A 23,184-nucleotide genomic window follows, 5' to 3' on the forward strand; every position below is an offset into this window, starting at 1 on the left:
ACTTAGAAAATCTTGTTATCATGTGTAAAAAATTTATCGAATTTCTCCACGGCACAACTGTCAACTTTCTCATATTGAGTAATTAATGTGTTAACCATCTATTCGTGAATGTTTAAAATAAAACTGAAAATAAAGTCAAAATAAAACTCAAAGATTATTAATATCTGAAATGAGAATTACAAAAATTTGCAGTGTTAATAAAAGTATCTAACTATACATTTCTATTGATTAACTAATACTGACACGTTCTGAATGTTCAAATATAGATATTTAAACATTTCAAATCCAAATTGATGTATTTTGATCCTCAAACTTCAAATTAAATCATTTAATCCTTAAATGATTTAATTTCATTATACTGAATATTTTGATTAGTTAAAATTTTGAAACACTCAAGGGAACATATTTTTCTTAAATACACAATTTCAGCATTTTGGTCACCTAAAGCATATAACTCACAATCTCTATTATAATATAATTTTTAGAAAAGTCAATATTTAATATTTTCTTATTGAAATATGCTAAGTATGTATAACATAGAATGTGCTTAGCATATTAGCATTTAATGGCAATTCAGATTATTTTAAATTTCAGCAGCTTTTCTTTTACAAGGAAAATGCCTTAAGTACATTAAGAAATTTTAATATTTGTTCTAAAGAACAAAATTTTCAAAATTACAAAGTAATGAAAATAACATCGCATCCTTGAGAAAGATCAATGGATATTGCCCAGTGTACTGGAGGTTGTAAAGCAAAATTTAATCTAGAATCGAAATTAACTGTATGAATATGTCTGGTATGTGGAATTACACCTTTTAGCTCACAGGAGGGTGCTCTGCAGGATGGTAATCTGCACCACTAAGACAACTTACAGACAGAAGAGAAAGACTGAAAATATAAGCCTAGCTGTTATCCTTATTTTTTCTGATAACCCTGGTAAACTGAATTTATGCATAAAATTGGGTTTACCAGCACTAGAAATGCAAATGTGTTTTATGAAGTTTTATTTAGTAGATACAGTTTGAAAGTAAAAATAAATACGTGCAAACAGGGATGATAAAACCAGTACATTTAAAATTTTAAAAATTTTGGAAAACAGGGGCATTGATACATCTCAGGGATTTGAGGGGGCACAGGATACCAGACAAAATATACTGAAATGTGAGACATCTGGTTACTCTACACCCAAATGTATGTACAGTATATGCAATGAGGTTGGTTCAGAAAGTTTTAATAGTTTCATAAAAGTGTCACTGAAAAACATGATGTGCTCAACATGTTACATGTTTTTAAGTCTCTGCTAAATGACACTGAAGTGCAGCATGCTGAAATCTGCTATTAGGCAGATACTTTCCTTATCAATATGTATGCAATGGAGCAGCATGCTAATGTGAAGTTCTGCCAGAAATTGTGTAACGCTGCCAATAAGACAGAAGATGCATTGATAAACATATAGAAATGGCACTATGAGTAAGGCACATGATTGCACAGCAAATGAACTGAAAGATCACAAATGCTTCTGGAGTACCAGACTTTCAAACACCCGGTAAGACTGAAGACGTGTAGCAATGTGTATGCACTGATCATTGATGGGCTGTTCCAGAAATAGCAGGTAGTATTGAAATTTCCATGGGGTTCTCCATATTGTTCGAGAATAATTTGAACACATGCATTATGTTTACAAGTACACCGTTCCACGTGAATTAAGGGAGGACCAGAAGGAGATAATCTGTAGTCCTCTATTTTGTTCAGGAACAAGGATCAATGCTTTCATATGATCCCTAGAGCAAGCACCAATCTTCTGTTTGGATGAACTTTTTCACTTTGTCCCCATGAACAGTACAGAACAGAACAGTTCTGCACAGACATACTGTACTATCTAGTACAGAAGCAAGAGTAAAGTCACACTGGATGTTTTCTACAATGCCAAAGGAATTGTTTACCATGATTTATACTAGAAGGGTTCAGTGTTAACAAGACAGTCACATGAGATTTTCTTTGGCATTTAGAGGATGCTCTTCGCTGTAAATACTGGCAGCTGTGGATTGACAAGAACTGGCCTTCAGTCTATAGCTGTCTGTTAGTCCTGCACAACATTACACAGTTCTAAATGTGACAAAGTACTTGACAAATAACAAGGTGGCAGTTATGCCACACTCTCTGCACTTGCTAGATCACTTGCCATAAGAATTTCACCTCTTCAGAACCATGACATATTTGCAACATTCTGGAAAATGATTTGCAGCAGTGCTTCCATTTACTTCATAGCTGATAGAAGAAAATGCATAGTTACTCAGGCACACTACTCTGACAGCAGCATTATATAATCTCAGATTTGAATTAACACAAGTTTCTGAACCAACTTCATATATAAATATACAGAAAAGCAACATAAACTAAGGCTAGTTGTACACACGGAGAGAGAGAGAGAGAGAGAGAGAGAGAGAGAATATGAAAATGCTATAAAACAATATTCCAAACCTGAGTATTTTCATCATGGAAACCTTCCAGGAAACTCTCTAGGAGTTCATCAGCATTGTCAATTCTTTCGGCATATTCTCCAATTATCCAAATCATAGAAGCCCTGAAAAAAGGTTTTATCAAAAACATAAATATACTACTAAATGTATTTAACAATCTGAATTCATTCAGCTAAAATATTATGTATCGATATATAATATTTATTCAATAACTTAAAGGGAGTATTTTAAATCAACAATTTGGAGTCAAGTGTTTAATATTTACTTTTGAATATAGTCAAAAGATCCACCCTATGCCTTTCACTCAACTTAAAATATTTTTCTAGAATGGGAAAAACACAAAAAAATGCATATTTAAACAATTATGAGTATTCATTGTTGTTTGTTTGCAAGCACCAAAAAAAAAAAAAAAAAAAAAATTTAAATCCAATATCCTGGAAACAACATACTTAATGATTTCTGGGACATTAATAATCGTAATCTTATGGTATCTTATAATTTTTACTTTGTTAATTTCAGTTGTTAATCATTTCCTTTATTTATTTTTCATATTTTTGTTTTGGGCATAGGTAAACAAAAATACCCACTGTAGCTTCAGCAATACATTCATGTGGAAAAGGCGTTGAAGCTAATCTAAATATCATATAATAATTCCACACATTTTTTCAGTTCAAGCCTTTTCATTATTTAGACTCTCCCTTTGTTATTAATTTCCTTTTTGTTCATTTGAGTAATTAGTTTGAGTAATTTCTGTTACTCAATTTATTAATATGTGGATTGGATTGATTTAGTTATTTAATTTTATTATTTTATTTTATTGGCAGTTTTATGACATATATCTTAAATTGCATATTTGCATTTAGTTTGGGTTAATCAACTTGCTGCTGGTCAACATCAAAATTTTAATTTTGTAGTTTTATTTTTCTTATGCTATTTAGACTGTATTTAAATTCATAAGTTCATACTTTCTTCAGTCTTTTCTGTTATAGCTTGCAGTTTGTTGGTGTTTGCAAAAATTCTGAAAATCAGCAGCCCAAAAATAGAAGCACAACATATAAATAGGCTTAAATATTTGAATATAAATTTAAAAAAAATACATGGGCACCAGTTGATGCTTGGCTGGTCTTCAGAAATTCACTATACAAATGCAACCTTTTAGGGATTTACAGGTATCACTGCTCCTTACAGAAATCATATTTGCTGTCTCCTTCATACCCTTCCTTTTTTATTTTTAGTTCTTTAATTTTTGAAGTATTTTTTGGTTATACAGCATCAGAAAAAAAAAATGCACACTTCCCTCTTCACCTATCCATTCCCTCCAAAAGTTTATCTAGTTCTTCCTTGAATTTATTTAAGCCATAAACTTCCACAACAGATGGAACTTTGTTCCATGATCAACAACTTGCTGGTTAAAGGCAAATTTCCACACATTTGATCTGCAACAGTCTTTCCTCCATTTGAATTTATGCCTCCTCAAGTGCATAATCTGAGCAAGATGAAGAATCCCACAAGCATTAAGCTTGCTCAAACCATTCAAAGCCATAAACACCTCAAATCAGCTCACCTTGCAGGTGGCTGGTCTCCAGACACTGCAATTTGCAGAACTGAAGCCTTTCTTGGTAAAAGCATCTTTTTGTTCCCCTCACCAATCTCTTTGCCCTTCTCTGTACAGATTCCAGCAGCTCTACATCCTTCCTAAAATGAAGCCTCCAGACCTGTATGCAGTACCAAAGGTGTGGCCTGAACATTGCCTTATACAAAGGGATAATCATCTCCTTATCCCTGCAAGCAAAATTCCTGTATATCATCGACAAAACCCCATGAGCTATCCTGGCAGTCTGTCTGCACTGCTCAGATAACACCATATCTGACTGCACAATTACCCCCAGGTCTTTTTCATTCTCCACTACCCTGAGTGTAGTACCATGCTGGTACATTACACTGGGGTTACTGCTACCCATATGCAATACAGGCTGGCCTTGATTAATGCGATTAATTCATCCCGCAAGCGCATCGCACAAAATGGAAACGCGTTAATCGAATATCACTAGGAAAAATTATAATTGGTCCTTGACTTTCTGGAATGTCTGTAAAGAATTTTAAAAATACCTTTTAAATAACTTTTTAACAGTATACAATGTAAAAGATAATGAAAATAATTATTGAATTAAATGTTTATTGCATAAAACAGCGGTTCCCAAACTGTGCGCCGCAGAATATTTTAAATTTTCGATGGAAACACAGCGATACTCGACATCTGTTGGACACTTCGCAAACTACTAGCTCGAGGTAGTTCACAGTTTCAACATTTCTTATTAAGTTGTTTGGACCTAACTACTAAACGGAACTGTTAGATATTTCTTTTGGTCTGGGTGCGCTTTGAAAAAATTACTGAGACACTAAGGGTGCCATGAACAGAGAAAGTTTGGGAACTTCTGACATAAAATACACAATGAGGAAATGACTGTTGCAAAAATATTTGAACAGTGTTGACTTTCTCTTTTCATCAATCAATTTCCAATAGCCAACAACAATCTTCTCTAGACCCTGGCAAAATAAATATCGCAGAGAACCTCAAACCTTTTGTTTGAGGTTCTATGCGATACGAAAGATTTCATCTAATTCTTTTACCGTTATCTCCTTCACGGTAACATTTTCATCTGGCTCATTTAAAAATTTGAATTTTTATGCAAGTGTGCATTGACTTTATTAGCAGGAGACAAACAAGTAGCACATCTTCTTCTGATGGTTGAAGGAACACACCGAGGCGGGCAGCAGGCAAACATTTGTTAATTGACCGCACGACTTGCGGTAAGCTTAATGCGCGATTCGAATCTTTTTCAACTATCGCATTAAAAAAAAAAAAAAAAAATCACGTTAACTGGAAATTTGCATCGTGTAAAGTGAAAAGTGGTATAATTTTACAAATAGTGTTAACTGAAAATCGCGTTAATCGAACTCGCGTTATGCGAGGCCTGGCTGTACTTCGCATTTGTCATTGTTAAACTCCAGTTGCCACCTCTCAGCCCATCTGCCCAACTTTTCTAGATCCTGTTGCAGTAGCATACTGTCATTAACAACTCTGCCAAACTTTTTATCATCTGCAAACTTGAACATTAAGCCTGATATATCTTCATCAATATCATTGATAAATACAGAAAACAACAATGGGCCCAACATCAAACCCTGGGGGACTTCACTAACAATATTAGTCCAAAACAAGCAGTGTCCATTGATTACCACTCTGGCTTCTATCGCTCAACCATCCTTTTATGCCATACTACTCCAATTTGTACAGCAGTATTCCATGTGCAATAGTATCAAAGGCTTTCCAAAATTCCAAATATATAATATAAAAATTATTTTTTGCATCCAGTTCCTTTGTGACATCATAGTATCCAGTCAAATTGGTCAGACAAGATTTCCCCTTAACAAACCTATGCTGTGTCTGAACTATAACTGCAGCCTTGTCTAGATGATCCAGCATCACTTCTTTAACCAGGCACTCAATTATTTTCCCTCTCCAGTCTCCGGGGACTGGAGATGTGCAAATGTATCCCCTACCCTGAACCAAAGGATGCTCTCATAATTATGGCTAAGGGTTTGCTTACTTCCTTTGCTGCCTTTCTTAGGCTTAACTTCAACAATTTCCCCTACACTTTCCTCTCAGTTATTACAAAATCATTTAGCTCTCTGTTAGAGTTTGATAAACTTCTAGCCTCCACTTCCCTACAGAATTCCTCACGTGTGAATGCAGAGGCAAAATACTCATTCAGTTTGTCAGCTACCTGAGCAGGATCATCAACAGTTGAACCATCGATATCAAGTAGACAATCTAATTTATTCCTTTCCCTCTACAGTTTACATAAGTAAAGAAGTCTTTTCTGTTTTTCTTTGTATCCTTTGCCAAAGATTTCTCATAATGTGATTTCACTCACCTAACCTCCTTCGTGACTTGATTACAGACTAGCTTATATCTACCACAACTTCTGCGTCGTCTGATAATTTATGTGCATATCATGCATTTTCCTTCTCTGCCACAAGTCTTGTTAGTTCATTTGAAATCCATTTAGGCTTAAACCTTGAACAGTATTTCTTAGTTTAATAATAAAAAGCTAGCAGCTTACAAGATTAATTCTTTGAATGCTTCCTATTTAGAATTTGCCCTTTGTAATATCATCAGTTGGTCCTACTGTATAGAATTTAAAAACTGAGACCACCATAGTCACCTTTACAAATGCAAAAATCCTTCCCTTTACCCCCGATGGTAGTTACATCTTTAAGTAAATCCCACATCAATATATTATGATCACTGTCGCCTAGTAGTTCCTTTATCTGCAGATTGAATATGTTCAATTCCTGCAACCCTTACTATTTTGTGATGGAAAATTGAAGCATTTTGCAATTAGTCTCAAGTCCATAGCGATGAGATGAAAAATCAACTATTTGCATATATGACAGGTTATTATGTTTACCATAAAACTCTTCTTGCAGTTTGTTGGTGTTTTCAAAAATTCTGAAAATCAAAAACCCAAAAAAAGAAGTATAGCATATAAATAAACTTACAAATATGAATAGAAGTTTAAAAAATTAAACCTTAACTTATAACAAAAAACACACTTTAAATTAAAAATATGAAAAAACTTTACTGGAATTAAATTAAACAACATCATAATAACAATCAACCTACCTGGCTTCAGGTTCATCCAGGGTGTCTAAATTTTCACAGAGGGTAGAAATTATACTCTCGTACTTGTTGGGATATTTTCTAAAAATGTCCTAAGTGGTAATAATAATAAAAAAAATCTACAAATCATTACGCACCTATACTTGAACAGAAATTTAAAAAATTTAAAATTAACCTCAAATTGTAAAATAAATACAATTTTAATTAAAATGTCTAAAAAAGAAAATTACTAGAACTGAAATTAAACATTGAAATAAGGCAATATTATAAGAAGACTATTTTATAAAAATACATAAATACATTGAGAAATTTTAAAGTAAACTATTGATATTAATCATTCAAAAATGATGCATTTTATATACAGGGTGTTTCAGTTAAACGTTTCAGAACTTCTAAGAGGGGTAGGGTACATCCTGACAACTCGAAATCATATAGCAATGTGGGGTCGGAAATGCTTTCCTGAAGCGGTGTTGTACACAGAAGCACCATAAAGAAAAGAGACCGTAAGTGAGAAAATCGTTTTAATAATACATGAAAAGAAGCAAAAGGTACATGGATTAAAGTAAGTGTTCGAAGTTTCTTCCACGGGCTACAATGCACGCCTCACATCTCCGACGCATGGACATCCGAACATTCTGGAATACTCCAGGTGAATTTCGAATTTCTTCGGCAGCTACTGCGATTCTTGCAACCAGCTCCTCAGCATTGTCAACAGGGGTGTCATAAACTAGCGATTTCATATGACCCCAGAAATAAAAATCAAGACATGATAGGTCGGGTGACCGAGCAGGCCAACGCACGGGACCACCACGTCCGATCCACTGTTGACCAAATGTGACATCCAGGTAGTTACGAACATCTCCGCTATAATGGGCAGGGGCTCCATCGTGTTGGAACCACATTGTCTGTTGCGTCGATGCAGAAATCTGTTCATCTCTCAAAAGTTGTGGCAATACTTGCTGCAGAAAGATCAAGTAGATAGGTCCGGTTAGACGACACGGTAACAGGTAAGGTCCGATGAGGTGATCTCCCATAATACCGGCCCATACATTGACCGAAAATCGAATCTGTGCTGCACGACGTCGTATTGCATGCGGGTTCTCGACCGCCCAGATATGGTCGTTATGCGTGTTGAAAATTCCTTCCCTTGTGAAGGATGCCTCATCGGAAAACAACACTTCAGCAGGAAAAAGGGGATTTGTAGCACATTTTCCAAGGTACCACTGTGCGAAAGCAATACGAGGTGCATAATCCTCCGGTTGCTGTGTCTGGACACGCTGCACGTGAAACGGATGCATGTCTTGTTCTCGGAGAATCCTCCAGACGCTGCAATGGGAAACCCCGACTGCGTTTGCTAGACTTCGTGTACTCGTTCTTGGATTCCCCTGTACATGCTGCAGCACATTCTGTTCGACGGCTGGAGTCCATGCTGTTCTTACCCTGTCCCTGTCAGCTCTTTCAAATGAACCTCTCTCAGCTAACCTCTGGTGCAGTCTTGCAAAGAAATTATGACTGGGAATACGCCTCGTCGGATATCGTTCCGCGTACAAACGCTGGGCGGCTGGCCCACTACAATTTGCAGCCCCGTACGCCAAATGCATATCGGCTAACTCTGCGTTCGTGTAATCATCCATCCTACTAACTTGGCGTTCTTGTTCAAGAAATTCGAAATTCGCCCGGAGTATTCCAGAATGTTCGGATGTCCATGCGTCGGAGATGTGAGGCGTGCATTGTAGCCCGTGGAAGAAACTTCGAACACTTACTTTAATCCATGTACCTTTTGCTTCTTTTCATGTATTATTAAAACGATTTCTCACTTACGGTCTCTTTTCTTTATGGTGCTTCTGTGTACAACACCGCTTCAGGAAAGCATTTCCGACCCCACATTGCTATATGATTTCGAGTTGTCAGGATGTACCCTGCCCCTCTTAGAAGTTCTGAAACGTTTAACTGAAACACCCTGTATATAAACATTCTAATACCCCAGTTGGCCAAAGAGAAATATAAAAAACCCTCCAAAACAGAATATCTTTAAAACATGGTTTTCTTTGAATGATTACTTCTTAAAGAATCAAAATTAAATAGAATAAATTATGCCATAGTTCAATGATTTAAATTATGGGCATAATTTCTTTTCAGCATTCATTATAACTACAAGAATATAAAAAGTACAAAATTTTGTAGTTGAACAAATGGAATTAAAATATTGAGAACATGCACATGTATACTATTGTCTCGCATAGCACTGCTAAAAAGAATAGAGAATCTGGATGGATTGCTGTATTACAGAAAACAGATAAAATTGAGTAGTAGTTGAATAAAAATTAACCATAACACAATACCTTACAATATATAAAGTAGCCACCAGAATAATGAAATCAAATTTTTATCATTATACACATGATTATGTGTTGTGATTATAGGTTGGCAAAGAAAAGGATAAAATGTCCGTAAGAGCAGCAGAGAGAGACCAAATGCACATAAGTAATTCATTCTTATGATGCATCCAGAAAAAGAAAAATAAATGCAAGGATCCCATACTTTTCATATGCCACACATGTTAAAATTTTGTTAAAATTCAGTTAAAATGCAGACTAAACTTCGGGTTAAAAATGCAATTAATATGAAGTTGGGAAAGCTTGTGCAATCCCAAATGCAAAAAAATAAGAGGAGCTGAAGTCACCCTCAACACAGAAAATCATTAATTTGGAGTAGAAAAATTACAATTTTGTATTTTTGTAAGCTTTCTGAATGGTTTACAGAATGAGAAATAAAGATACTATTTTTTTGAGAAATGAAGAAAAATGAAAACAGATAAATGAAGAAAACATTGTTAGCTGAGACAGTAAAAAAAGATTAAAAGTTGCAGGACTATGAAGAAATCTGTACTGGAAGAACTGAAGATAATGTTGACACTTTCATATAAGTTTATAAAAGATGATAATTATAATACAACTTTATTACAACTATAATATAAAGTGTGAGAATTCTCACACTATATTATAGCTGTTGTCTGAATTACAGTTTTATAAATAATTTGTCACATTTTCTAAAATCTTGCAATATGTTTACACTTCTGCAAGCATGGCACCTGCCAGACACCATTTTTTTAAAAAATTTGTAAATGAAATCAAATCTTACCATGTATACTATTTTCTCTAATTTTCTCTAATTCCCACCAATTTTCTCTAATTGGTTATACAGTATTTTCTGTTCATTTCAATATACAATAAATTACAAGATATTAAATTTTTGTTCGGTATTTAATAGATGCCAGGTCATCTGTCAATACCAAAGTCCAAAAGTCAAAACACCGAATACAATATGTCTTACATTTTGTATTTGGTATGAAATGACAGGAACAAGTGTCCAATTTCGCCAAAATGCTTTGACTTCATGGCTAAACATGAACAAATATGGATGTTTATGTTATATCTGCTAGATATCATGCGAGCATCTGAGTTTCAATCTGGAAGATCAGTGACCTTGAAACTCCTAAAAAATATGATAAAAACTTTATTATTATTGGTTTTTGTTTATTTTTGTGTTATAGTTTCTTAATTAGGTTTAGCAAATCGAAATTTTCAATCACCATTTTCAATTCAGTAAAAAAAGCTAAAAATTAATTTTTTATAATTAAAATAAAAAAGGGATCACATAGATTACTTGAGTATCCTTGTTATAACTGAGGGTGTGAGTGATGGAAGGTTAAGAGGTTAAGCCAAAATATTTGATTACCAGTATAGTAAGTGTATAGTGTAGATTTAAAAGTTATATATAGATGACAGTGTAAAATTAAAATACAGTAAAAGCCTGTATCCAGCATCAAGACATCTGGAAAGCTGAAGTGACTGACGCATTTTCTGCCTTCCCATTGTAACACTACTTCAGCTACCCAGTAAAAATTCTGAAGAATCCAAGATTCGTCAGAGCTAATTCATTTCACTTTCTCTGAATTTCTTGTTTTCTTAGCCGACTGCTGGTAGGGGTGCTCATTGTTAAAGTAAACAGTTACCACTATACAACATGAAAGCTTGTTGTTTTGGGTTTAGTATTGCAGAATATTTTTGAAATCTTTTGAAAATGACTTCTAAAATATGCTTAACACACGGAGAAAAAAGGAAATGTTAACACAGACTGATAACCATCAAGTAACTTGAGAATGGTGAGAACTGCATTGTAGTGATAAAAAGAAAATACTGTTGGTTCCTCAATTATTAATGATGGACTGACAGTAAATTCCACAGAAAGATCAGATTCTGATTGTTGCTTCTTTTGTAAGAGTTTTATGCAATAATACAGATAATTGGAAGACCCTATTCTCTAATTCTAACAAAGAGTTTTTATCATACAAGGTTTGACAATCTTAAAAGGAAACTATCTGTGAGTTGCACATATGAAAGATCACTCATAGCTGTTTGAAACATTTTTAAATGCCTCTGAACTGATAACCAATTCCTTTGCCAGATTTCTTTTAATGTCCTCTACACTATCAGGAGGAGGAGGTGAATGTAACTTACAACTGTCACACAACAGGGAATGGCACTTTTTCTTGAAACTGAGGCCTTATTCACTATCTTACCTGGTGGAACAAATTCTTTGTGAATAATTGCTTTTTAAAGAAAGTGATCAACTTCACCTTGATTTTTGAAAACAACCATTTCCGATTCTCTGAGAATATGTTCATAGGCATCAAAGCTTTGTCTCTTTCTTTGTGGATCATATTTGAAATACTACAACTCATCACCTGTTATGATTGAACTGGACAAGGAGGGATCATTGTCAACAGCTTTTTCTCATCAGTCCGTGCAGAACAAAACCTAGCAGAGATCTCCTGTTTGCCAAAATATGTCAAAATTACACAAACTGTTTCTCTATTAATGTGAAGTTCTTCTTATAACAATAAAAAATCATTTGATGATCATATGCAATCAATGTGTAAATTTTTCAACTATTTTTGCAGTTTGAAGTGTTAGATGTCCACAGTGGTTATCATTTGCCAGATCCTTTGAAATCTTCCAAACCACTGAAAAACACAAGTGTGAATAAGTCCACTACATGAGAATGTAGTGGACTCATTCAGTGAAACCATGTATATTGTTCTACAATATATGATTTCACAGTATATATATTGTAAAAGGGTGAAATGCAGAACATGAACTTCAGAAAGTTCCCTCCTCTCTCTTCATATCTAAATTTAAAACCTGCTGCATAATCATTGATTCAATTTGATTAATTTGCTTAACTGTTTAATCTGACTTTTATCTAACCATCTTTCCTATAAGTGACATTTAAGATTTTAGTTTGAATGTACACTTTATCAAAATTAGCTTACTTGTGACCTGCTTCTCAATATTACTCCTGACCCAGATTACGGATGACATTAATTCAGTTTATACTTTACATGAAGAATTTAATCAAAAAATTAAAATGCAATTAAAACATCTAATATACAATAAACATTAAAACTGTAAAAGCAAGAAGCAACCATTTTAGCCAATTATTTTACGAACTGGGCAAATATTCACTAAATCAGATTAACATATTATACCAATATAATTAACCAATTATGATCAACAAGTGAATTACTTTACCTTTATAACAACAATGGCTTCCTGTACAACATAATTCACTTTGGTCTGAATTAAATCAAGAAGAGTACTGACACATCTTTCAGCTGATTGTTCTACCTTAATGGCACATCGTCCAATAGCCCGTACAGCTTTTCTCACAAAGTCTACATCGACTTCAGTAGCATATCTGCACATAAGAAAAATCAAGCAACATTTAAAAAGAAATGAATTTGTTCATTTTTTAAAAATCATTCAATTAAATATTAAATTATAAAAAAGCAAATTATTACTATACTCAAATTATAATTAATGTATTAAATGAAATATTAAGCAGGTAGGGAGAAAAATCCTTATTTTAACCCCAGCCAACATCAAAAGATGGTGGGTTTTGAAAGCAGCAAAATCAGATATGAGGGCTACATGATACCTTAATTTTCAGATAATGAGTAGCTACATTACCTACAACCCAAAAGGAAAGCTTTCAGCTCAGTAGATACTTCTGTTCTCTCTTCATTGTTTGAGAAACTATTTGTGCCTTTTCAGAGATTGAGAGTGACCTCACTCTCTCTCTCAGCCTTTGAAAGCTTGTGATGCAATGCAGACAAAATGTAATACTATATTCATCCTTAGCATGAGACTTTAAAACAAATACGATATTTCATACACACTGCTGTTACTGCCATCTGCTGAAACATTATCTGTTAGTGCAACATGGACATGATACTGCCATGGGGGATGGGACATGATACTGCCATGGGGGATGTCTTTGTGTGTGTGCGATGCAAGGAGTGTAAGGAGATAAGGCGACAACTCAGCGTTGTTATGGGCCTACATGAGAGCTTGAAGGATAGGGTGGATGCCCTCGAAGGATTACAAGTGAGGGGCCCATCAAGCTCTCAGCTGCCCACACCAATGCCAGAGCTTGCACTTGGTCATCGCGGAACACAGCGGCAACCCCCAAGGCAGAATGCGCTGGTCCCAAAGGAACTAGTAGTTGTTGGTGACTCTATTGTCAGGGAAACGGGAAACATGCTTTGTAAAAAGGATAGGTGGAATAGGACCAGGGTATGTCTGCCAGGGGCAAAAGTTGATGACGTTGTAGAGCGGATATCATCTTTTAAGGGCACAAAAGGTGATATAGTTGTACACGTTGGCACTAATGACATTAAGAGTAGGAGACCGGCGGAATTACTTGACAAGTACAGGTCACTGATGAAAAAAAGCCGTGAATTAGGGTTGAAATTGAAAGTGTCTGCAATTCTGCCCAGACACGATAGGAGGGAGTATATGATGAGAGCCCTGTCAATCAATTCGGCCCTGGAAAGATTGTGCAGGGCTCAAGGGGTAGAATTTTTTTCAGCCTGGTCTGTACTTGTTAACAGGAGAGACTGCTTCTACAGGGATGGGATACACTTAAATAGAAAGGGTGCAAGAATGGTTGCTGATGCTATCGAGGCAATGTTAGGTGGGTCGGAAAACTGCTAGATTGGGGGGATACAAGGACTAATAGATTAACAGTAGCCACTGGCAGAGGTGAAAGTGATTCTTGCACTGCTTCTATTGGAATGAGCCGCAGCCTGGAAAAAAAGATGCAGGATATTTCAGAGACTGCTGGGAATCATTGGGGTACAAGTAAACACATGGGTTGTGTTAGGGTAGCTAAGAAAAAGAACAGGTGCATGTATACTTGTGTGTACACCAATGCTAGGAGTTTAGTAAATAAATTTGATGAATTTGAGGTATTGCTCAAAACATCAAAGGCAGATATTGTGGGGATTTCAGAGACGTGGTGTCACACAGATATAAGAAATGCAGAACTGGAATTTGGGGAGTACAATGTGTACAGAAAGGATAGACAGGATAGGAAGGGAGGAGGGGTTATGCTATTAATTAAGAAACACATAAAATCCAAGGAAGTGAAGCCAGTCGACATCGCTGGACAGTGCAGTGTCGAGTCAGTTTGGTGTGACATAAGCATTGGGAGATCAAAATTGAGAGTAGGAGTGTGCTATAGGCCTAATGACTCTGATGAGTATAATAAGAAACTGTTCGGAGAAATAGAGTGGGCCAGTAAATCAGAGAGTCTTATAATGGGGGATTTTAATTTCCCAGATATTGACTGGAATTTGGGGGCTGGTCACTCACACAGTAGCAAGGCTTTTGTGGATTTATTGGATGATTGTTTTCTACATCAGCATGTTCGGGAGGCAACTAGAGGGAGTAATACTCTTGATTTGATTATCAGTAGTGATTCTTCATGCATTCAGAATCTGCAGATAAATGAACCACTTGGTGGCAGTGATCACAGTGTGCTGAAGTGGGAGTTACTCAAAGAGGTAACTACCATTAGGGGTAAAGGGAAGGGGTATTGCTTTCGTAAAGGCGACTACAATGGACTGAGACAGTATTTAAATTCTATACAGTGGGATCAACTGATGATATTGCCAACAGCAAATTCAAAATGGGAAGCATTCAAAGAACTTATCGTGGAAGCTACTAGGCTTTACATACCAACTAAGAAATATTGTTCAAGGTTTAGGCCTAAATGGTTGTCAGATGAACTAATGAGGCATATGGCAGAGAAGAAAAATGCATGGGATACATACAAATTAACACGTGACACGGATGCCTATGATAGATACAAGTTGATCTGTAACCAAGTTACAAAGGAGGTTAGGCAGGCGAAGGCAGATTACGAGAGATCCTTGGCAAGGGATGCGAAGAAAAACAGCAAAGAGTTCTTTACTTATGTAAACTCTAGAAGGAAGGGGATGAATCAGATTGGTCCACTTGAGATCGATGGGTCAACTGTTGATGACCCTGCTCGGGTAGCTAACAAACTAAATGAATATTTTGCATCGACATTCACACATGAGGAGTTATTCAGCGAGGGGAATGCCAGAGGTGTATTCAACTCTAGCAGTAAGCTAGAGAATCTTGTAATAACTGAGAGCAAAGTGGAGGAGAAATTGTTGAAGATAAACACAAGAAAGGCACCTGGGGTGGATGGGATCTATCCAGTTATATTAAAGGAGGCAGCAAAGGAGGTAAGCAAACCCTTAGCCATAATTATGAGAGCTTCCTTGGACTCAGGGGAGGTACCCATTGACTGGAGATGTGCAAATGTGACCCCAATTCACAAAGGGGGATCAAAGGCTGACACAAGTAATTATAGACCTGTGAGTTTAACTTCTGTTCCCGGAAAATTAATGGAGGCACTGGTGAAAGAAGCACTGCAGGATCATCTAGACAAGACTTCAGTTATAGCTAGGACACAGCATGGTTTTGTTAAGGGGAAGTCTTGCCTGACCAATTTGATTGGATACTATGATGCAGTCACAAAAGAACTGGATGCAGGGAATAACTTTGATATTATATACTTGGATCTTAGAAAGGCTTTTGATACTGTTGCACATGGAAGACTGCTGCACAAATTGGAGCAGTGTGGCATTGGAGGCAAGTTGCTGCTATGGATAAAGGGGTGGTTGAGGGGGAGAAGACAGAGAGTGGTAATCAATGGACACTGCTCATCGTGGACTAATGTTATTAGTGGAGTCCCTCAGGGTTCAGTATTGGGGCCTTTATTGTTTTTTGTATTTATAAATGATATTGATGATGGTATATCAGGCTTAATGTCCAAGTTTGCAGACGATACAAAGGTTGGCAGGGTTGTCAAGGACACTACTGACACTATGCTGCTGCAACAGGATTTGGAAAGGTTGAGCAGATGGGCTTCGAGGTGGCAAATGAAGTTTAACATTGACAAATGTAAAGTACTACATATGGGAAACAGCAACCCCAGAGCAACGTATCAACTCTGTGGTACTACACTGACAGTGGTAGAGAATGAAAGGGACCTGGGGGTGGTGGTGCAGGCAGATATGAAGTTCTCTGAGCAGTGCAGACGAGCTGCAAGAGTAGCTCATGGTGTATTGTCAATGATATATAGAAATTTTTCTAGCAGGGATAAGGAGGTGATTATTCCCTTGTATAAGGCAATGGTCAGGCCACACCTAGAGTACTGTATACAGGCCTGGAGGCCTCATTTCAGGAAGGATGTAGAGCTGCTGGAACGAGTACAGAGAAGGGCAACTAGATTGGTGAATGGGACAAAGGGGTTCTCTTACGAAGAAAGGCTTAAGTTTTGCAAATTACAGTGTCTGGAAACTAGGCACCAGCGGGGTGATCTGATAGAGGTGTACAAAGCCTTGAATGGTTTGAGCATGCTCAATGCTGATGGGATTCTTCCTCTAGCTCAGAAAAATCACCTGAGAGGGCATAAATTCAAATTGAGGAAAGACAGATGTAGGATAGATGTGCGGAAATTTGCCTTTAGCCAGCGGGTGGTTGGTGGGTGGAACAGACTTCCATCCCTTGTCGTGGAAGTTGATAGCCTAAATAAGTTTAAGGCTCAGCTGGACAGGTATTTCGAACGAACAGAGGGGTGAAGTGGAAGTGGTTATTTTTATTTATTTATGTTACTTTTTTTTTTTTTTTTTTTTTTGGCTGATGCTGCATAAGCTTGCTTTCTTGCATCAAATGCCTCTACTAATGCTAATGCTAATATGACACTAACATTATCTTTTAGTGTCATGTCACAAGCTTTTTGAGGTGAAGGTCACGTTGTGCATTTCTTTATCAAGAAATGCACAAAGTTAGAGGTGCTAAAACATGCTTGGGTAGTGAGAGAACATAGAGAGACAACCGCCCCACCCTTTGGGGTTTACCTACCCAATCATTATCATGATGAGATATCACATGGTTCTCAAAATATTATGCTGTACATAATATAAGTTCTTAACGACATCACAGAGGAACTGGTAACTACAGTCCCACTAACTATTTATTAGTGAGTCTCAACTGTTAGACTTTGTTCAATATATATTCAGTTGGATATAAAGTTTTTATTGGTCTATATTACGGAAATAAAATATACACTACACTGTGGTCAAATTAAATCCAATTTAAATTTCACAATGATCACATATTGTGATATTAAGATAGGAGTAAGTGATTAATTCCTAAAACATAAATACATAAAATTAAATTTTTAAATAATTTAATACAGTAGTAGTAATGGCAAATGATGCAAGAAAGCAAGCTTATATAGTATCAGCCAAAAAAATGTTTACCCATTCATACCCTCCAAGGATTTGTCTGGTTCTCCCTTGAATTTATTCAACCCATTCACTTCCACAACAACAGATGGAAGCCTGTTCCAACAATCAACCACCCGCTGGCTGAAGACAAACTTCTGCACATCTATCCTGCACCATCCTTCCACAACTTGAATTTATGCTCCCTCATGTGTGTAGTCTTAGCAAGTGGAAGAATGGCATTAACATTCAGCTTACTCAATCCATTCAAGACTTTAAACACCTCAATCAGATTTTCCTGCAGGTGCAGTCTCAAGGTGCTGCAATTTCCCTTCACCAGTCTGGTTGCTCTTCTCTGCACCAGTTTCAGCAGATCCACATCCTTCCTAAAGTGAGACCTCCAGATCAGTATACAGTACTCAAGACATGGCCTTATACAAAGGGATAAACACTTCCTTATCACTGCTAGCAAAGTTTCTGTATATCAATGACAAAACCCCGTGAGCTGTCCTGGCAGCATGTCTGCATTGCTCAGAGAATTTCATGTCTGATACAATATACAGTGTTGTATATTGTATTATTTCTTGCATTATGCTATAGATTCTGGTTGCATCTTTTCTTAGTGATGATTTATAACAAGAGTGAAAAGTATTAGCCTTCACAAGAAGTTATTATCCTTAAAAGTAATTACAAAGTACAAATATTATTTTAAACCTCAAAAAATCAGCTGTACTTACTCTTTCAATTCTGCTAATACTTGGGCAATATTGGCTTGTGTAGCTAATCTTATCATTATATCCAACTTTTCAAGCTTAACATAAATGGGATCATTATACTTCACAAAGAATACTTTCATTTCATGCTTTAAAATATCTGGCCTAGGAATAAAAATAATTACAGCAATTAGATATTGCATGAGATTTGTATGTTCATAATATATTTTTTATAGTGGCAAGTTCAGTTTCATTTACTTTGAAAAATTTAATTTACTAAATCTGCTACAGGAATAGGGGTTTTTCCTGTGCGATTTTAATACAAGAATTAAAAAAATATATCTACTGTTGAATGGTACAGTGGAAGTCAGCAGGTATCATACCCATTGGCTTCCACAGTATAGTCACATATCGAGCTACACATTAAACATAATAAGAATAAAAATGTAACATTATATAAATTGATATGTATGCAATGTAATAGGAAGTTCAAGCACCATATCAAAGGTAATATATGTATGGAAAAAAGGCAACTTGTTCAGGAAATGGAAAGCCAATAATGCCAACTGTCATTTTGGAACTAAAAGCCTGATCATCAGACAAAGACACAGGGAATTACAACTGCCTCGAGAACTCAATATTCCATGGAGCATATTGTACAGAAAGCAAAGGGAGCAACATTACGCTACTATCTATGCAAAATTATTCAAGTTTGACTTTTCACCAAAATTATACATAAGTTATTTTATATAGTGTGAGTGTGCATGCATGCACAGCTTTACATTAGTAACACCTAATAGCTAATGGGGGTCACTCTTTGCTGTAATAACAGCCCGCACATCTTGGCATGGACTACAATAAGGTGTTGCAGTATGTCCTGTGGTAGCATTATCCATGCATTACACAATGGGTCCAATAATGCACGCACATTGTCAGGTGGATGGTCATAGCATCAGATGTCCTTTTCCAGTAGGTCCCACAAACATGTTCAATTAGATTCAGATTAGGTGAGTTGGGTAGCCATGGGAGACTGGAGAATGGAGAATTCATTGCCAGGCTCCTGAAACTAGTTAGCAATCCGCTGGGCCTTGTGGCATGGCACATGTCTTGTTGATAGATGGCAGAGTTGTATGGATACGCTCCTATCATGAAGGGGTATATTTAGTCAGCAACAACAGAAAAGTAGTTGTTCCTATCGAGCTGTTGATTAACGGTGATCAGAGGATCCAGGGTGTTCCACTAAAATAGTCCCCAAACCATAACACCACTGCCTCTAGCCTGCCAAACACTAACAGCACATCCATCTGCTATGGCCTCACACGTTGCTTTCTCCAAATGCAAATATGCCATCAGCATGATAAAATTAAAAACAGGATTCATCAGACCAGCCAACAGATTTCCACACATTGGTGGTTCAGTGTTGGTGCTGATGTGCCCATCCAAGGTGCAGTTTCTTGTGTCTTGCAGTGAGCATGGGTATATGTGGACATTGACTGCCATAGCCTACATGAGCTTATGCATGGCATATATTGGCTTTGCATCTATTGGCCCTGATATTCCTACATGGTTAGCTGGGCCACTGTGCTGTGTCAAGAGATGAGACACATGATGGTCACCATTGATTTTGACCACATGTGGCTGTCAAACAACCTACCACAAAGGTGTTACCTTTGTGGTAGGTTGTTCAGCCAATGTTGGGCCAGTCAGGGCAGACTCGTAACACCACAGAATGGGGCCACTAAACCATGTTGGCTGTCAAGATACTGGCACCTGCATATCTTGCCCTTCACCAAAGTCGCAGACCATTCCATTCCTATATAAAGGGGTTTTGCTAATGCAAAACCAATTTAGTTGGTATTTTAATATAGCACTGGGTTTCATGAAAAGTGTTCCATGAAGATCCAATACCACTGCTAAAATTTGATATGTAAACTTATCCTGTCACTTAGTGTCCCAAAATTTTTTGGTAATAATATAGTGTACAATTTACACCGATGAGCCAAAACATTATGACTGCCTACCTAATATGATGTTGGTCCTCCACATGCAGCCAAAACAGCTCATACTCGGTCAGGCATGGACACTACAAGATTTCTAAATGTGTCTTGTGGTATCTGGTACCAACACATAACCAGTAGATCCTTTAACTCTTGTAAGGTCTGTGGTTGAGATGCCAAAGATCGGAGTTTGCTCCAACACAAACCACAGATGCTCGATGGTATTGATGTCTAGGGAATTTGGAGGTCAGGGCAATACCTGGCCAATATCATGTTCCGCGAACCAGTCTCGAGCAATCTGGGCAGTGTGGCATGGTGCAGTATCTTGCTGAAAGATGGCAGTGCCAGAGTGGAAGACTGTTGCCATGAAAGGGTGTACCTGGTTAGCAATGATGTTTAGGTAGGTGGTAGATGTCAGAGTGCCCAGCACATGGATGACTGGACCCAGGGTATCCCAGTAGAACATCGACTAAAGCATGACACTGCCGCCACCGGCTTGTTTTCATTCCAAGGTGCATCCAGGCACCATCACTTCCCCAGGTAAACGATGCACACTTACCCGGCCATCCACATGGTGCAATAGAAAATGTGATTCATTGTACCAATCACTCAAGGTCCAGTTTCGATGCTCACATGCCCACTGCAGGCACTGTCGCCGGTGAACCATGGTTAGCTCGGAGTGAGGTGCAGTTACACAGGCCCATTTTCAGCAGGGTTCGATGTACTGTGTGTTGTGACACAATACTCCCATCACCGGCATTCCAATTACTGGTAAGTTGCGCCACAGTTGCCATTCTGTTGCCACGTACCATCCGGGAGAGCCATGGTCATCCAACACCTCACCAGTGGTTTGTGGGTTTCCCCCTCCTTGGACCACTTTCGGTAGGTACTAAACACGACTGCCCGTGAGCACCCCACCAGCTGTGTCGTTTCGGATATGCTCTGGCCCAGTCATCTGGCCACTACAATTTGGCCTTTCTCAAACTCGCTTAAGTCTGCTGCCTTTACCACCTGAAGAACAAGAGTAACGCTGATTAACAGAGTTCAGTACCAGGTGTTTTTTATACCGTGTCCTGACCCACACTACAGTTCACCTGCAGTTGCTTCGATTTGCATAAAGATTCGCTGGTTATAATGTTTTGGCTCGGTGTATATGGGGGGAAGAGATTTCAAACAGAAAACCAGTACAACCTCCAGAATTGCAACCGCTGTATTCTGTTATAAAAAACTTTAAAGAGAAAGTCTCTTTCAATCTTTAATTAGCAAATCCTACCTTTTCTGAACAATTAGATTTATGTTACGTAGTGCTACATATTGTACTTCAGGTTCACTGGAGAGCAAGGTGACAAGTGGTGGGGCCAACTTTTTGGTTAAAGTAATTACAAAGTCAGACTCGGGACTCATCATTTCCATAAATTTCATCAGCACCTAAAACATAAAAGAATATATCATTAAGCAGGAAGAACTGTTATAAGAATGGCAATATTAATAAATACAACAGTCAATATATATCAGTTACTCTGGTGAATAACCGCAATTGTGTTAGAAAAATTGCACATGCAGATTAAACTGCTAGGTCAGGCAAGCTAAAGGACTGCATTTGCTCAGATAAATCCATTTTGATAAATGTAATTTTCATTCTTACTCTTTCAATTAGGAACATTGCATTCTTTGAGGAACTAAACTTTTTTACTTCATTACATTACCATCAATCACTTACTTAGCAAGACTTCCAACAAATAGAATGTTAAAGCTTCTACTATGAACCTTGCATGTAAAGCCTCATGATTCATGAAAAAATTTATAATATTTTGATTTGAATTGGAATAAAAATAAATAAATAAAAGTAAAAACAGATTCTGTACTTTTAATTCATGCTATAAATTACTGAACTTAACAATAAATATTTGCAACATATATTTGTTGATTGGTTGAATCAAAAAATTAATAACTTGCCTGTCAATTGATCATTTTGACATGTAATTTTATTCACAGAAGTTGATTTTGTGCCATGTGTTTTCCCACACAGCTATTTGGGAATATGCTTACAGCTTGGCCATGGGTTGCAGGTTGGGATTTATGTTTTTTTTTTTTTTTAAGATTATAAAACTACTGTGAGGACAAATAGCTATTTTACAATAAACAACACTGAAATAAATCTATTCAAATTTGATATATCCTTGACAACTGAAATCTATTTAAAAATTACTGAAAGTTTTAAAAGTGGTAATATATTCCTGGAACCTGTATGAAAATCAATTCCAATAATCTGGGCAAATAAAAATGTTAAAAAAAAAAAAAAAAAAGGTAAGAGGATAAGCAATGCTTACCTTAACAGCTGAAAGAACAACTGCTGCATTAGCATGAGCCAGTCTTGGTGTCACACGCTCGGCTATACTATTGAAAACATATCAAATTAATTGAAATGGTATGATTACAAAATCGTAACTATAATATTTAGCAGATATTAGAATAGGGGAGAAATTATCTTAATTAGTTGGAAGGGGAATGTTTTACAGCTTTCCACTTAAGTATTTAATGAAATAAAAACAGTTATATCATGTAAGAATTTGAATAAGTTAGTTACTGAAATGTTACCACTCCCATCTAAATTTATTAGACTGGCTACATTTCAGAGT

At 36.7% G+C, this 23,184-nt stretch overlaps 1 protein-coding gene across 1 annotated transcript in view; it reads right to left on the reverse strand.

Moving 5' to 3' along the window:
• AP-1-2beta (adaptor protein complex 1/2, beta subunit) overlaps positions 1–23,184 on the reverse strand; it is a 99,990-nt gene that overhangs the window by 37,439 nt on the left and 39,367 nt on the right. Inside the window, exons 7-12 of the mRNA XM_090374445.1 lie at positions 22,876–22,942; positions 21,819–21,973; positions 18,573–18,713; positions 12,761–12,926; positions 7,170–7,258; positions 2,481–2,583 (exon numbers count right to left, since the gene is read on the reverse strand). Coding sequence (XP_090230571.1) covers positions 2,481–2,583; positions 7,170–7,258; positions 12,761–12,926; positions 18,573–18,713; positions 21,819–21,973; positions 22,876–22,942 — 721 coding nt within the window. The remainder of the gene's footprint in view (positions 1–2,480; positions 2,584–7,169; positions 7,259–12,760; positions 12,927–18,572; positions 18,714–21,818; positions 21,974–22,875; positions 22,943–23,184) is intronic.

Source organism: Mastigoproctus giganteus, chromosome 5 (genome assembly GCF_048544385.1).
Source record: "Mastigoproctus giganteus isolate SK-2022 chromosome 5, ASM4854438v1, whole genome shotgun sequence".
In the NCBI taxonomy this organism is placed as follows: Eukaryota; Metazoa; Arthropoda; class Arachnida; order Uropygi; family Thelyphonidae; genus Mastigoproctus; species Mastigoproctus giganteus.